At 40.6% G+C, this 16,807-nt stretch overlaps 2 protein-coding genes across 3 annotated transcripts; one reads left to right on the top strand and one right to left on the bottom strand.

The window, feature by feature from the left end:
- Positions 1-240: 240 nt before the first annotated feature.
- On the top strand, positions 241-7,346 carry LOC142377503 (lysosomal protective protein). The gene is made up of 11 exons (XM_075461676.1): positions 241-541; positions 1,302-1,413; positions 1,497-1,634; positions 2,738-2,896; positions 3,019-3,110; positions 3,817-3,901; positions 3,995-4,147; positions 4,230-4,375; positions 5,192-5,354; positions 6,030-6,119; positions 6,214-7,346. Exons 1-11 carry the CDS (start codon positions 372-374, stop codon positions 6,295-6,297), a joined length of 1,392 nt encoding a protein of 463 aa, XP_075317791.1. The 5' UTR covers positions 241-371; the 3' UTR covers positions 6,298-7,346.
- Positions 7,309-16,738, bottom strand: slc38a7 (solute carrier family 38 member 7). Of its 2 annotated transcripts, none has more exons than XM_075461691.1 (12): positions 16,665-16,738; positions 13,968-14,364; positions 13,534-13,587; positions 12,581-12,725; positions 11,896-12,040; positions 11,695-11,793; positions 11,499-11,556; positions 11,296-11,410; positions 10,996-11,143; positions 9,679-9,878; positions 9,541-9,592; positions 7,309-9,271 (listed from the first exon to the last, which is right to left on the bottom strand). In XM_075461691.1, the coding sequence occupies exons 2-12, from the start codon at positions 14,220-14,222 to the stop codon at positions 9,169-9,171; spliced, it is 1,374 nt and encodes a 457-aa protein (XP_075317806.1). In that variant the 5' UTR covers positions 14,223-14,364; positions 16,665-16,738; the 3' UTR covers positions 7,309-9,168. The 2 variants fall into 2 exon arrangements, with proteins under 2 accessions (XP_075317806.1, XP_075317814.1); XM_075461699.1 differs by having other exon boundaries at positions 13,968-14,393; positions 16,665-16,727.
- Between the last annotated feature and the right edge of the window lie 69 nt (positions 16,739-16,807).

Raw genomic sequence — 16,807 nt, 5'->3', positions numbered from 1 at the left:
ACTTTGCGAGTGAAGTTTTACCGGAGTCAAATTCCTTGTTTGTTTAGTCAAACCTGGCCAATAAAGCTGATTCTGATTCTGAAGTTTATACCATGCAAAACAAGGGGAACCTTTTGCATTTTTCAGAAGTGTTACAGATAGTTGTTAAAAGCAGAAGCGATGTAACAAAGCGGCAAACATAACCCTACAGCAACGTCAACATGTCTGAAAGTCGGTCGGAGTCATGTGGCACGTCATAGTGGTCATGTGACGTTTGGTCGGGCTCACGCGGAGTTTCGGTAGAGGAACTGACTGACTCACAGTCTACTCTTCCTATAACTCGACACTGTCAGCATTGGGGTTGTTTTGTCGGAGGAGAGTGAGGTTCAGAGATGTACGCAGGTGGTTTTCTGTTGTGTTTGCTGGCCGTGTTTCCGCTCGGCTCGCGGACTCAGTACGCCCCAGATGAGGTGACCTCCCTGCCAGGTGCGACGTTCAAATGTAACTATCGACAATGGTCTGGATACCTCAAGGCAGGGCCCGGAAAGTTCTTCCATTACTGGTAAGAAATAGCTGGTTTTGACCCAGCGGGTTATGGTGTGGAAGTGTTTCATACATTGGGGCCTAGAAACGTTTTCCGTCCATGTCATGTCAATGTTTGGTTTCAACTCCCCCAGTAATGGTGCGCACTGCAGTTGTCCGTTGCCAGGTTTTAATTTACATTTCCCGCAATAGACTATTTGTATTTGTTTTGTGTTTTTTTTTCATTTTATTTTTAGACAGTTTACAAACGAACGTGCATTAAATCCCCCTTGTTCACCTTATGAAAATGCTTTTTTTTTAATGCAAGAAGACTTTGGAAAATCTTGGTTTTGTCAGGATGTTTATTCCTAAAGACACAGCAACCTTATCAAATGATCCACGTTAGACCAACGATACCAGATTTATGACATGGAGCAGAATAATAGAAAACATTTCCTGATGAAGAAGAAGTTTTGAGCACAATTGAGGATTGGGTCAGATGATTGGATCAGTTAAAGATATTGGTCTTAATGATTGAATGATGTATTGATTTTGGCTTGGTGATTGCTTTGGGTGCATAAAGCACAGGGGATTAGACTAGAGTCATTTGACACTGGTTGATGTACCATAGGTAATTTGTTCATTTTGAATAAGGCTGGAGGGACTTTTTAAATGTTTTCTTGCCATGTATAAATTCTTTATATGATGTGCAGCAGATTAATAAATACATCTCAGTAACCATTAAGTATTGTTTATTGTTCAGTGTGGACGATTTAATCCCAGGTCCTGATCTCCTTCAGGTTTGTGACTTCTCAGAGGGACCCAACCAAAGACCCGTTGGTGCTCTGGTTGAACGGAGGCCCCGGCTGCAGCTCTCTGGATGGATTCTTGTCTGAGAATGGACCGTTTCACGTGAGCATAACTGCGCCTGTGCTCTGATTTGAAGAGACGTTCTGTTTCAGTTGTTAGAGTTGAATTTTTTTTTTTTTTTTCAGGTAAATGATGATGGGGCCACTCTGTATGAGAACAAATTCAGCTGGAACAAGATTGCCAATATGCTGTATCTTGAATCTCCTGCAGGAGTGGGGTATTCCTACTCTGATAACGATACTTATGTAACTGATGATAACCAGGTAAGTTCAGTTGTTTCGTTAGCAAATAAGAAAAGTTTAGAGCAGTGATACTCACTATTTTTTTCACAAGAGCCACATTGGCAGAGCAAAATCAAGGGAAGAGCCACTTTTACGACAACATACTAAGTCCCCTTTTTGCAAATATGCTTTTCTACATATAAAACATCCCACAAAAAAAGAAACCTTACCTTAAAGCTGCCGTCGGCAACTTTTTTTTAGTCATATTAGCTTGAACTGTCATGGGATTCTGAAAGGAGAATATTAAATAGGCTGTTTAGGAAAAATCCCGAAATCTGTAGCTCCCTCTGAAGCCTGTAATCGTGCTTGCAAAAATCGAGCGCTCCCGGCTGTTTTTAACCAATCACGTTAGGTTTATTATTGATCTATTATCTGAGCAGAACAGTCACCAACCACGTCTTCCATGCTGAGCGTGAGTCTGCCCCCAGCTTGTGTGCGCGCACACTGGTGTGAACTCACGTGCACGGCCTCGTCCACAGAGGGGGAGGAACCTGAAAGTTGTATCAGTTCGAATTTTCCGACTTTAGACTCGGAATTTTGAAAACCTGCCGACGGCAGCTTTAATACCTTAAATTTGCCTTAATACTGGGATGAGCGGAAGCTGGCATGCACGTCCTTGACTTTCTTCATGTTGTATTTGTAGTTTGTTGTTGTAATCATAGTGAGACATTCAAGATGAGCATGGTTTTTGTGCTGGTTTTTGCCATTTTTTGATTAAAAAACGATTCATTGTGCCAGCATGTCGCGCTGGCTAAAGGAGCTAGTGTGCACTGCGTTCAAGTGTGAGTTGGTTTAAGCGGGCTGCGTTGCCAGGTTTAACAGAGCCCCCTTTAGGAAACACCATTAAGCCTTAATTAATACTTAATACTACAAAAACACAAACTTAATAAAAAATAGTTAATACTGTGCAGAATTCGCTGTATGTCATTTGAAAAAATGTATTGTTATTGTTACCATATTGTTATAAGCTACTATGTGAGTGCGAGCCGCATGTGGCTCGCGAGCTGCGCAATGAGTATCTCTGGTTTAGAGACAGCCTGGGACTATACTCAATTTTAAAAAAACATGATATTTTCTTGGCTTAGGTCGCTGATGATAATTACAAAGCTCTGCAGAGTTTCTTTGCCAAGTTCCCCAACTTCACCCAGAATGAGTTCTTCATCTTTGGGGAGAGTTATGGTGGAATTTATGCACCGACGCTCAGCCTGCGTGTGGTCACAGGAAGCGCCAATATCAACTTCAAGGTGAGATGCTTCGTGCTTCTTTCCCACTGTCAGAATGAAGCCTTCTGGCAACGTCATGAATGCTTCTCTACGCGATTTTAAACATCCTTAAAATCTATTTTTGGATGTTTTTGGCTTTTCAGGGCTTTGCAGTGGGAAATGGTCTCAGCAGCTTTGCTCTCAATGACCAGTCTTTGATCTATTTTGGATATTACCACGGTCTCTTTGGAGAAGAGTAAGTTTCTCTTTGTATTACTTGTTTGCTGTGCTATGAGGAAATGTGTGCAAAAAAAAACCAACCCGATCGCTGACCTATTAAACAGGTTAGGGAATATTTACGTCCATGGAAGTAAAGACTACACAGACAGTGAAATCGCTTGTGTAATCATTGATCAAATTGTTGGAAGCGTAGATTATTGAAATGTCCTAATAACGTAATTCAGCAGCTTAGTTTTTGATCAACTGTTTTTGTTTTTTTATCATAAAATGGTTGAAATATGGGTCAGTGGGCTTGTGAACACTTTTGACCCATGATGCAATACCCATGACATTTGCTTGTTTTTAAATTAATTTAAATGATTTTATTTGTTTCTCTTTATATTCTTTTATGTATTTTTAATGCTTCCCTGCTGCAATGCTTTTATTTTATGTAAAGCACTTTGAATTGTTTGTACATGAAATGTGCTATTCAAATAAATTTGATTTGATTTGATATTGATTTTGCAATACACAATGAAACGAACAATTAAAAGATGGAGGACACAACTGGCATACAACAAGTGTATAATTAATTTGGACAGCATTCATTTTTATATAATGCTAAATTAAAGACGTTGAAAACGTTTATTACGATGTAGCAGACAGCTGTTTGAGTGTCGTATTGTAATGTTTAGCATTACAAGTTGCTCATTGCTGATTGTTTTGTACATTTTTTCGTGCAGTTTGTGGCGTGACCTGAACATAAATTGCTGTAATGAGGGAAAATGTGACTTTTCCAACCCCGTTTCTGAGACCTGCAAAACGCTGGTATGTGTGCACTGCTTTACAGTCATAATCAGCGGGGACTCCTGGTGTTCCAAGTTTACTTGATCAGATTTCTGCTTCTCTTTTTGGCCTCAGGTAAACGTGGCCTTTCATATTGTTTACGAGAGTGGACTGAATGAGTACGCCCTGTACTTGGATTGCGAGGGTCGCAGAGCGTTCCACAAAGGATACGAGACGGCCATGAGCCATCTGTTTAAGAGCTTCAGGGAAAACTTGCACACCAACAAGGTGTTCTGAACAAGTCTATTGTGTGCTTTGAATTTTTTTTTTAATTGAGTTGTTGTCTTCATGGTAAATATCTTAAATGAAGTTTTCAGATGGCGTGACGACCTCCGTGTCCGTGAATGAAGTTCCTCCCTGCATCAACAGCACAGCTCAGACAAACTGGCTGAACAGAGGCGACGTGAGGAAAGCTTTACACATTCCAGATACGCTGCCAGCCTGGGACATCTGCAGGTACGCCGCAGCAAATAATGAGTATGGCGAGATGACGGTGGTGCTTAATATTATTATGTATCGATCCTTCCCGTGGCTGTAGGCCTGAAGATTGGTCAAAAACAAATGCTCTCTCTGCGTTATGCACTCATCAATATATTATATTTTCTTACAAAAGGAGAGTAGCCATTGTTCCTTTATAAATATGTGTACATTTGGAAATGGCAAGCATTGTTTCCTAGACGTTATTGATACTTAATGCTGTAGTCATTTGTCCTGCAAGGAGCAAGTTCAGACAGTTTTTGAAATACAAGAGATGTCTGCATGGAGGTTTAAGAAAAAAAGGTGGTAAATTATGGTGTCATAAGCTGGAACGGGGGCCTGTTCACCACTGCATTGCATCCATCACTTCTCCTTTTAACAACACTGTAAGTGTTTGGTAAATTAGAAAACCAGTAGCTCTTAGTTTTGAGTGAAATGTTTTCCCATTGCTTTTTTTAAATGTCTTTGTGCTGATTTTCAACAAACACAGGATTTAAAGGGTTTGCAAACCATTGCATTGTTTTTATTTCGGCTATATTTTACACACCATTCCAATTTTTTTTAAAGAAGTGTACCCTCATCCAAGGAACAAGTGATCCTTTTAAAGAGAAAAGATTGTAGCAACACTCATGGTGATTTACATTGGCGTTTCAGACCATATATGGGAAATGTAGTGCTTTCATAGGGGCAGTTAACACCTTGGAGTACAACTTTTGGACAATCTGCTTTGTTGAATCATGGTTGGAGGTTGACATTTTTATCTTGAGGTTGATGATGGATGTGTCTCTGTTGTAGTGATGCTGTTGGAGAGCACTACAAAGTTGTGTACTCAACCATGAAGGACGTGTATTTGAAGCTGCTCTCAATGGGCCTGCGAGCGCTCGTCTACAACGGAGACACTGACATGGCCTGCAACTTCCTGGGAGACCAGTGGTTTGTGGAGGACCTCGGCATAAAGGTCATTTTCAATTCCTGGAAAACTTAATGCACAGTTTTGTAGTTCTATGTACGTCTTTTTTTTTTTTTTTTTTTAACAAAGTTGGGCCCACTTCAGTCTCTTATTGTAGTTTTTGAAGGTGTAAGTGAGTGATTTCTTTCCAGAAGCTCTGCCATGCAAGCTGCTCCCTGAAGCCGCCTACAGACACTGCTGCTGAATTTGTGTCATTAAAACGAGCTGTCAGCTGAGGAACAGCTAAGCTTCTGACATGCACACTAGACACGGAGAGAAAGTTGCCCTCGGCAGAGGAAGTAACCCTGAGCGTCCCACTTCTCGTAGGTCAGTGTGCGCCCCAGTGAGGTGATGCAGTGAGAGCCTTCTGAACGCCGTAGATTCGTCCTCCTCGTCTCAAAACTGGAACACACTTTCTGGATGAACTATTTGCTTTCAAATTACACTTGAGGGCCAACAGCTAAGGTAGCTGTTTGGGGGAGTCACAGAAAATGGTGTTTGCAACATTGCACCTTTTCCGGTGTTATAATGTGTTCCTTGACACGGTGCTTCTACATAACTACCCCAGTACTGTGAAGACTGAAATCTTTCACATCCGTGTTTTTACTTTGGGAGGGTCTTGTGTATTGTTTTTCTCATACTGCTCCACAAGATATGTGACTTAACTGCACCAAAATGTTTTAGGCAACCAGCAAGTACCAGCACTGGATTCATAACGACCAAGTTGCTGGTTTCTATCAACAATTTGGAAACGTCACTTTCCTGACAGTTAAGGTAAGGAATGAATGTGTTTGCATACTTGTGCTGCTTTAGGTGGAGGATGTGGTGTCATTATTGCAAAATCATTTCAATTTCAACTGTGTTTCAGGGGGCAGGTCACATGGTTCCTCAGTGGGCTCCAGGCCCAGCTTTGCACATGTTCCAGTCCTTCATAAGGAACGACATCTACTGAGCCGTGATGGAGGCTGCATTCTCTAACTCACCTGCACTTCTCACTTGTTCGGGTGTACATGGAAGAGCGATTTAGGGAGAGCAAGTTCTACTCAGGAATCTTTTTTTATTGTCTCAGTCATATGATTCATGCAGTACATACAGGTCAGAGCGTTGGATTTTTTTTGGAACTCTGACATATTCGGTTGATGTTTTGCGTCAGTTTAGTGAACAGTATAGAGATTATAGTGCGTTTCACACACATTCGAGGTTGAATAATTTTACTCACTCTCTGATAGAACATGGATATCCCAACCTATTGGCAGCCTGAACAAAGGTGCAGAAATCATGTGTTATAAAACTAAGAATAGAGCGCAATCCTGCATTCTTTCACAAGGCTTTTATGTGCAGGCTGGATCTAAATCTTCATGGAAATAAAACTACAGATTCCTTTTTGCCCTCGCTCTTGTAAAATGGTATTTTAAGTCTGTCTACAACTTTCTGAGTAATCCTGCAACCAAATAATCTCACTGGAAAGGAGACAAACTCCAAAAACTGGTCTGAAAGGGAAATTAAACAAAACACCAACATGTTGGAAATGAAAAGGGATAGAACCACACAGAAGGTCACTCCAAGATTAATGGCACAAAGTGACCAAAAGTGATATTTCATTCCGCGTTATGAAACAGTTTTGCTTCTCCGTCTTGGGGAAATTCTTTTGCTTAGTAGGTCGCCTTGTGTAGTTGTGTTAAATGATCATTTCAATATTTGACCATTTACCCAATAAGAAGATGAAAATCTCTGTGGTTAACTCGTCATTGAAAATTGAAAAGTTCAATGCCAGAACAGGAGCGACCCATGTTTTAAATACATGACACTGTGCTTTGTCTTTTTTTGTCTATGATACTGATGAATGTTCTTTCTCTTGGCCTTATCAGTGACCTTTTAATCAAACGTCACGTGAACAAAGTAGTTCGACATCATTCTTAAGTTACTGACGATGCTCTGGATCAAATCATAAACTCCACTTCGGTTTGTCTTTTTATTAAATCTTTTATTGAGCTTGTGAAACGTGGATCGTCTCTCTTTTCTTTTCTTTTTTTCCACATGCTTTAACAGAACATCATTTATGGGAGTATCATCTGTGAGAACATAAACATCCTTTAAAACTTCCCATTGACATGTTACGAAGTCATCTTAAAAAGGCAACAGCGATGACGGATGTCTGTCTGATTGATTAGTGTTGATCTTTCCAAACAGAAAAAAAAAAATCAATTACGGATCATAAAAACTGCATTAACTATACAAACTATAAAAACAAATTTGTATTCAAACACTGATTGCAAGACATATTCAGCTAACACTACAGCCCAACATTTTCCTGTTTCGACTACTGCGTCTTTCCGTTCTTTGACATTAGATATGTAGGTCAGTGTGTTGAAACCAATAACTTGATCAATACAACATAATTGCTTTTAATCCCTTTTAAGGTTTGTCCTTTATGCACCCAACGTAAAAAAAAAATAAAAAAAATCATGGCTGTCGGGTTTTGATTTTCATTCAAATCATAAAAACTTCCTCAAAGCTTCGTCACGGTCTACACCCAACAGGGATGACGATAGTTTATGTCCAGATTTCCATACAGTTTTAAACCTTTGAAATATTTTCTTCTCCAAAAAGGTTACTTCAGCGAGCTTTTGCAGCTTTAGTGGGAAAGGTACTGCAGTGTTCTTAAATTAAACGCATCAACTGTGCCCCTCACTTCCTAAGTGTTGAGCAGAAGTCGTTTTGGAAACCAGAACATAAGAAAGATCACACTTAGACTTCAGGTAAGAGAGCAACCATTGTTTTCTTAAGTCCTCGTGAAAAGACGTCTGCAGTCTGTGCGTCTTCACTCTCTACACCCCGTACACCCAACAGTCTCCTTTAAATACACCAAATCGTGTAGGTTACATCCCTTTTGTTCTGGTTCTTAATGGTACGTTGCTCCTAACTTTTTCTGTGAGGAACCAGCACTCTCGAAAAAAGTTGAATTTTCAGGTCCTGAACAGGGCTTCTTCCTTCTGCCCTTCAAAAGCAGCTCAATCATTTCTCTCGTCGGCCTAAATTAGACGAGATTTGTACTTAATCGTCCAAATGCAATCCAACCTCAAAGCCAACAATAATTGTTCCTTCACAAAAAAATATGAAGCCAACAAAATCAATGAAAAGAAACAAATGACTTTCAAAGTAAATGACATAAATCAAATGTCCCAAGTTTGAAACGAGCTGTATTTTAGAAGTTCCCAAATCAGACTGAACTGTACAGACCTGCGATTGTGTCCCTCATTAAATATGTTAGACTTGCTATGTTCTAATGTGTTTACGTGTTTATTAATTTAATTTCTTTTTAAATGGAGAGTATAAACCATCAGCAGCACCTTAACTTATGGAACAGGACGCGGGAACCAAAAGGTGTCGGTTTTCAATGATAAACATTGACATGCAGGTTAAAATTCACAAATTGGTACAATTTTATGAGGTAAATCAATTTGATTAAAAGACCATTCAATACAAAATCCTTCAGCTCATGTCAATAGGACAGGAATCTCTTGACCAAGAATCCAGTCTGGTTCTCCCTTGAATGACGACTCGGTCATGAACATAAACCATGCAATTACAACTTCACAGAAAATAAAAGTGAAAGTGTCTGAAGTCACTTGGCATTTGTGGTCACTTCCTGACTGAACCACTCTTGATTTGTAAACTGTTTGGAGCAGATGATGATTTTCTTCCAAATGAGCATCATGTGACACTTCACCTCATCCAACAGTGCAGAATAGCAGCTCAGATCTGAGTACTCCTCCTGTCTTAGTAACACAGGACAGCTCCAGCTCCAAAAGGGAGGCACCTTTTAGTTGACAACATCTTGATAGATGGAGTTTGTTGTCGTGAGGCCAAAGATGAAAGCACCGAGTGTGACCATGGCAACACCGAAGCAAACCATTCCATGCCAGCTGTAAAAGAGATGACGAAACCAAAAGCAAAGAATTAGCTGCATTAAGCATTTTATAGTGACTGTGACTCACATGTCACTGTAAAATGCTTGATGCTTATCAAAGTGTTCTTTTCAGGGCAATTTGTTTTTCTTCAGTCGACGCACTCCATCAACCAAGATCCAGCTCCGTTAAAGGACGCATGCTTCCAACACGTGAACGCACACAAGTTAAGAGATTTTCAAAGGAGAAAATAACTGACAGACAAAGAAGAAAAAGCAGCATCTCACCTTGCGGATCGGATGTCTGTCTCTGACAGTTTGACTTGCATCAGACACAAACCTGTAAAGTTAAAGACATTAGTGGGACAATAAAAACGCACAACCCCCCCCCCCCCCCCAAAGTCTTCACAGGACATACAGCTTTACCTGGAAACACAAAGATGAAGCAGGCTGCCAGTCCTCCGATCAGCGAGATCACACGTCCGATGTCTGGGATGAAGAGGGCGAGGACGAGGGTGACGACGAACCACACCAGCGTCTGCAGGATCCTCCTCCTCCGCTCACGGCGAACACACACCTCCACCTGTTCGTTTTGGAAGCGCAGCCAAAGTCCCTCTATAACAGCCCTGGAGAGACATGTGATCACAGCAGAGTGCAGAGAAGAAATGCCTCATAAACTGCATCGTAAAATAAGAAAAGCTGTCGGTGCCACTCAGCAGACCTGCTCAAATCCAGCTACGGATATCTGTTCTCAGGTTATAAGCAGAAATCTTACAGACATTCACAAAGTTCTGGTCAGACATTTGCATCATCAGCTCAGCCACAGTGAGCTTTCTTTCTTATTTTATTTATTAGTTATGATGTTTTTATCTTATTTTATACCATATTTATGGTCCTTTTAACCTTTTACTGACCAATTGCACTTTATGTTTGTCCTGTGTTATCTGTTGTTGTTCTATGTGCTTATGTTGTTGTCTTGCTGCACATTCATTCGCCCCTTTTGGGGACAATAAAGTGGAAAGTTGAAGTTGAAGTTCTTCCAGATGTTGGCAAACTGTCATCCTTAACCAAGTGGAAACTTGTTAGAGATCTTAAAGAAGAGCCCAAAACCTCCAGGTTATAGGTCTATGAACCGAGTGGAAGCCCCTGCTCTACATTTGACACATTCAAGCTTGAATTGAGTTTGCAAATTATAATAAAGATATATATGATGAGATAAAGATGGAGTGTTACGGTCCCACAGACCCACAATCTAGCAAGTTTGGAGGAGAGAAGGCGAGGCAATGACAACTCAAAGAACACTCAACTTGCTGTTAGGCATGGCGGTGGAAGCATCATACTCAGGGGCTTTCTGCTGCCACATGAAATGGTTGATAGTTTGAAGTAGAAGGGTAATGAAGTAGAAATACCCAACTTCAACAGTTCTGTCGGACCAAGTAGCCAGTCAGAATGCTGAAAAAAGCTTGTTAATGGCCAGTAAAAGAGTCTGGTCAAGGTGCAACTTTTATTTCTTAATGTGTTGTTTCTACCCGTGTTTTTTTTCATTTAAGATGTTTGCTGTAGAAGTACTCTACTTCAGAACCAGAACAACTCAAAGAACATATGACACAGCACAGACAACCGAGGTGTCCAGCATTAAAATGCCAACTTTGGTCAAGGTCAACTGAGTAAATTTATGCAGCCTTATCTTAAATAATGACTTAGCAATAAAAAAAATTAAGTTTTCCTTTTGCTGTATCTTACCTGCCACAGAAGTGTAAAATGGGATAAGAGGTGACCACGCAGATGATGATGAAAGCTCTTGCGATGGCCACGGCGATGTCGTCCGGCGGGTACGACATCAGCACATCCTGACTCACGTTGGAGCCAAAAGTCAGGAAGCCACAGACACCTGACGAAAACAAAAAAACATCACACGTAGTGGTTAAGTACCCACGGGACAAATGATGGAATCCCGTTTTTACTGACATCAAATAAATAAACGGACAACTTTTATTCATCTCAGATTACTTTCATTTTGTAATGAAAATGATTTCAACATGCCTGTTCCTGTGTAGACAAAAAGGCAGATTATCATGCTGAGGGTCACTACAAGTCCCCACGGTTTGATCTCTTTCCTCCTCATGCTGTTGAACACCGGCACACAGCTGACGTGACACTGCAGGAGGGAGAGGGCAACATTCATCAACATCGAACTCGAGGGCATTCCATTTTAAGGTGCCAAATGATACTGAGTGAGGAGATACCTGGAAGCCAAAGCATATGGTGGGCATTGCATTGAATACAGCAGTCCAGGAAGCAGAACTGTAACAAAAACAACAATTTAGCAACACAAGGCGAGCAAGGTGGTGCGAGTCCAGATAAGTTGGACAGAGACTAAAAAACAGAAAAGAGATTTGCTTTTAGAAAGGACCGTGCCACGAATCATGGTGTAGGACTCACCTGGTGGGAACTACACTTGGAGTCAACTCTTTGTCCGGCCAGATGTACTTCACAATGACCACGATGGTAACGTACCAGGTTCCCATCACACTCAGGGCACTGCAGGCGAAAACAACAACCGATATGATCAACATGCGGCATGAAAGGAAAACGTGAAAAGAGTTCAAAAAAGATTCAGCTGTCAGTCAACGATTTCCGTACCTGGCATACTTCTGAAAGCCAATCTCTTTGGGAATGGAGAGAGGAAGAATGACGAGTACGGCAGTGATGACGATGGTAAACTTTCGGTCAGTGTACCAGTGGCCACCGGCCGTGCCGCCTGCGTCGTGATCCGCTGCAGCGATCACTGCGACAGAAAGCAGCGATTACGCTGAGAAGAGCTTTGAGGGAGAGGCAGTGAAATACGAAGTGACGAAGACATGCAGAGAACGCCATGCAGGGAATTAACTGAAGACTGCTGCACATTAAAACAAAAGACATAAAAAAAAAAAAATTAACTTAAAAAGACTGCATGGAGAATGTAGGTCACCAATAAGCCAGATCAGGATTTCTACTCAGTCAGCGTCTCAGAGCAAGGACATGTAAGAGTTTGTCACATGAGTGAGACACGTTTAAAAGCTGAGGGGAGTCATACTTCATGCTCTTTGCCCTCGTCAGTGCCAGCACAGCCTTTCTCTATATTATTATTGCTGCTTCACTAAACTTCTAAACAGCTAAATGCAAAACAATAAAAGTTAAAGTCTTAACAGATAGAAAACTAAGCTCAGAGCAATGGCACTCAACTCTTAGGTGTTAATAAAAGATAAACTGAGATCCAGTGTGTGTCTAACTAGTCTGACAGAGAAAGACAGAGAGGCTGCTGTTCACTACCAAGTGATACACTTACAGCGATCCAGCTGGTCTCCAATGACAATAAAAAAAGCAATGCAGGTGCCGAAGGTGTAGACAGCAATGGCTACTTCACATATGACTCCTGAGACTTTGCCACAGGTGGCTCGAACAACCTCCTGATAGGTGCCTTCATTACAGACCTGAAGAAACCAGACAAACCATTTAAGATTATTCATTCAAATGAAAAACAATATTTACTTTGTGTCCAATCTGCCCTCTGAGACAACCGGCATAAAAAAGGGCACGCACTGAATAGCTGAGGGCTTTGTGTCAAGCTGAAGAACTGCACCTCAGTCTGAGCGGGCAACTGATTATTTTTTCATAGTTTTATCTTCAGAAGGTTTACACAATCAATCTGAGATTAATATGTTGTGTGACGGTGCACTGCGAGTGGGAAAAGATCCATATATGACACGATGCACCCACTCAGGAAGATACACAATGTTAAAACTGGGTGTCAATCATTTATCCACAGAATGAGATGAGATTAAAGCAACAGCCAGAAGGCCAATTCTCTCTATCTGAGACTTAACACTTAATCACTGTCTATCCAAGCTGAAGTCAATGGTCACTTATACAGTTAGTTGCATGCAAAAATGGAATGACATGGTTTCTCCTGCAGCAGAAAACACATGAGGTTTGACTTTTCTTGGAATATTTCTGCATCAGAGCTTACTTTATATCTTTAAACGATGAACTCGGCTTACTAAGCTTTGGTTCTGCTTCGTCTTCACTTCATGTTTCAACTCATAAGCATTTGTCTGAGCTGTTCAGGAACTGAAAGTCAACATTCACATGCAAAGTTCTGCATGTGATCAGGAGTACAACCACAGACTAAAGAAATGACTGCAAAAGCATGCTGCTTCCTAACGTTTTCCACAAATGAAGGAAAAATTTTGAGGAAAGACTAAAGTGATCAGAGTAGAACAAATGGTAATAAAAACATACCAGGCAGCAGTAGCCCAGAATCACAAGCCCACTGATGATGAAGATCAGCATAAACTGAAACACAGGAAGAGGAGACGAACTGTTATTGTATACAGCCTGTAACTGTGTTTGTGCTGGTTACAATAATATAAAGAAGGCCAACTGTCAGCTGTTATCAGCTTTAACATTCAGACGGCAGCGACAAGTCATTTTCCTCAATGATGACATAAAAGCAAAACAAATTGGTTCAGTCTGTTATGTGCTTCTGGTAATAACGGATTCCTTCAACAGGAACAGAGCAGGGACGATTTATGTTATCAGTAACATCTGTCCCTCAAAAAATACCTTTTGATATATTAAATATGCAGCATAACTTTTTGTTACTTTATACCACATGTTAACAGTGTTGAACACAAAACAGAAGGGAACCCGTTATATCACTGATATCTCCTCACCATCTGAAGCGTCACTCCTGCAGTTACTCCTCCTGCCATGTTGAAGGCGGCAGGAAAATTCAACAGACCTGCTCCCAATGCTGCATTCACAACGATGAAGACGGCGCCTATGGACGACACGCCTCGGCTCCTGTTGCCGTCCGCCTCAAGCTGCCGGACAGAATCCACACTGGGGCTCTGCAAGAGCCACGCCCTTTCTCCAGAGTCATTACTGCTGATGCCACCCCAGTCCTCAATGTTGGTGTTAATCGCCATGAGAAAATGGAAAAAAGTCTGAGTGGAGGGACTCAGCTGCAGCTGAAGATGAACTGTGTTCGGTTCCACAGGTCAGAAGACAGCCATTGTTCAGGAGTTATCAAGAGAGATGGTGCGACAGTGAGGCCATTTACTGATCAGTCTGTAATGAAAGATTGCTTGCATTTAGACCTAATGGAAAGGGTCACAAACAACAGAACAGTGTGGTATCATTACCAGTGTTTAAATTGGCTTTTGTAAAGTGGGGGAGCCCTTCACTCGCAGTGGTCAATGTCGCGAAACATTTCTACTATGTGAAAACACTGCTACTAACACACTGTTAATTCACATTATGTGTTCTTTATTAGTTATTCATCTCATATGCACATATCACAACAATAACATAACTTTAAAGGTGCACCGTGTAATATTTTTAGCAGTTTCTTTCCAGAATTCATGCTGCCCTTTCACAATTTTTACCTTTTTCACAAATACTTACCACCACCACCATCAGATTCTAAGTATTTATTATGACTGGGAAAATTGCACTTTTCATACATGAAAAAATTCATCTTCTCCATGTCTACCATTTTGAATTTCTAGAAATAGACATTTTTAGCAGCTGGCCCTGCACTTACTCCTTTGCTGCTCCTGTTAAATGCATACAATATGATGGTTACCAATTCTAAACACAGATTTTAGGAATTTATAATCCAATGTATTAAATATGGCTGGGTTTATTTTTTTTTTTTTTGCCAAAATGACCTCAACATACCCACTAAAAAAGTCCCTCACTGTTGTCAGAGTTACAGTGTCTGAACAGAAAAATGAAGTTAAATACCAATGTGGGGGTGGTCCACTATGCACTGGCTCACAAACTTGAATGTAGTTAAAATCAACATGAGCTACAGTACAGAATGAAAAAGAATTGAGCTACCTAAAGACATTGTGGCACTGAATCCATCTGATGTTATTAATAAGCGAAGCAAAAAAAAAAAAAAAAAGTCTTTCAAAAGCCTACCCTACCAACACTGCCATTTACCCCTTTACCATGTGTGCTGAAGTAGGCTACCACTCATCCTTTCCATTAGAATAACTCATTTGTAACGAATAACGAAGTTTAGCGACCTCATAACTTTGGCCAAACTCATAGGATTGGGAGTCGAGCACGCTATCCAGGCTGCAAGAGAGAAGTTTGCTAGTTTCCATACGCAAAGCTACGTTGCAGCAGGCATTCGTTCAATCAGTTAGTCAACTCTTTTTTTTAAAACATTCTGATGTGATATTTAACTAGCACGAAGATACAGCACAGACCAACTTCAAACTCGTTTCACTCAGAATGACACGACTTGATGAGAAAATCTCGGACGCGCATGTTGCACTGCCTGCCTGGCTGGATTGAATAATGCTAACTGTGATGTCATGGCTCTGCGCATGTGCACAGTGCTGTAATTCACCTAAACTTGCTTTTATTTTCAGCGTAATTATTGACAAACCTTCCAGACAATTGTAAATTTTTTTTGAAGACTTGAAAAATGAATTTAATCACATAAAAAAAAAAAACGTTTAAAAAAAAAAAATAAATAAATATGAACACTGGAGCAGGCGGAGGCGCGCTCCGGAGCGCTCCGCCCCAATTTAAACCCTGATGTACATTATGAAGAAGCAATAGGACTGTTTGGTAAAACACAGACTCTGTTAATTGACTCTTAAAAGTATAAATCTATATACATTTCGCGAGTATTATGACGAAAATCCTCTTCAGTCAGTTATTTAGTCTGATTTGAGTTCCCACGTGTACCACACTGTCTGCTGCTTGTCAAGTTTGCAAGTAAGCTCCTTCACTTGTATTCCTTTTTTTTTTTTTTTTTAAGTGCTGTGCAAGCATGTGATTTTTAAAAAAGTCAGAGAGGTGAATGGACGCTATGCTGTAAATACCTTTATAAAGAGAAGTCACGATGTCTTTTGAATTTTCACTAACTAAAACACAACAGAGAACTATAATATTCAGCCTGGGAAAAAAAGAATGGTTTTTCTCCCTGATTTAAACGTGTCTTACTGTGGTTAAATGACCGATGAGCTCAATCAACAGAATCTGCATGTGTAAAAGTAACTTGGGAGTAAGTGAAGATGTCCACAAGACTGGAATTTAATTTACTGCCATTTCACCCAGACTTAAGTTTTTTTCTACGACACGTATATATAATAAGTACACCACTGTTTAACGTGATTGGATTAGGGCTTCTCTTTTCATCTAAAGAACAATAAGATTTGTAAACGCTGCCATGCCCTTTGTTATTGTGTCCTACAGCAGCTAGCTAACAAACGAACTCAACTCAAAATACAACGAAGCTCAAGTTCACCAACCACACAATCAAATCTGTCAAATTCACTGTAACGTCGTCGTTTTTTTTTTTTTTTTACCAATCACAGTTTAAATGGGGGCAAACAGATGCCAGTTACCTTATCTTCAGCCTCCGCCGCAGGGAATGACTGAGACCTCCGTGTTTTCGGCAGAACGTACAACCTGGAGGGTCATGTGACATTGCGTCAGGTGACTGAACTCTCAGCTTTCCGCCTGCTTGGAATTGTGGGAGTTGTAGTGC

The sequence above is a fragment of the Odontesthes bonariensis genome, chromosome 1, assembly GCF_027942865.1.
Source record: "Odontesthes bonariensis isolate fOdoBon6 chromosome 1, fOdoBon6.hap1, whole genome shotgun sequence".
NCBI lineage: Eukaryota > Metazoa > Chordata > Actinopteri > Atheriniformes > Atherinopsidae > Odontesthes > Odontesthes bonariensis.
The sequence above is the reverse complement of the archived record's forward strand: the minus strand, read 5'-3'. Positions and strand labels throughout refer to the sequence as shown.

Excerpts from the sequence above, each read along its gene's own strand:
- LOC142377503 (XM_075461676.1), top strand. The coding sequence starts at position 372 with ATGTACGCAGGTGGTTTTCTGTTGTGTTTGCTGGCCGTGTTTCCGCTC. Across the intron at positions 2,897-3,018 it reads GCGCCAATATCAACTTCAAG|GGCTTTGCAGTGGGAAATGG; the intron begins GTGAGATGCTTC and ends TTGGCTTTTCAG. Across the intron at positions 4,376-5,191 it reads CCAGCCTGGGACATCTGCAG|TGATGCTGTTGGAGAGCACT; the intron begins GTACGCCGCAGC and ends TCTCTGTTGTAG.
- slc38a7 (XM_075461691.1), bottom strand. The coding sequence starts at position 14,222 with ATGGCGATTAACACCAACATTGAGGACTGGGGTGGCATCAGCAGTAAT. Across the intron at positions 11,794-11,895 it reads GGCTTTCAGAAGTATGCCAG|TGCCCTGAGTGTGATGGGAA; the intron begins GTACGGAAATCG and ends TTTCGCCTGCAG. Across the intron at positions 9,593-9,678 it reads CTTCATCTTTGTGTTTCCAG|GTTTGTGTCTGATGCAAGTC; the intron begins GTAAAGCTGTAT and ends TTAACTTTACAG.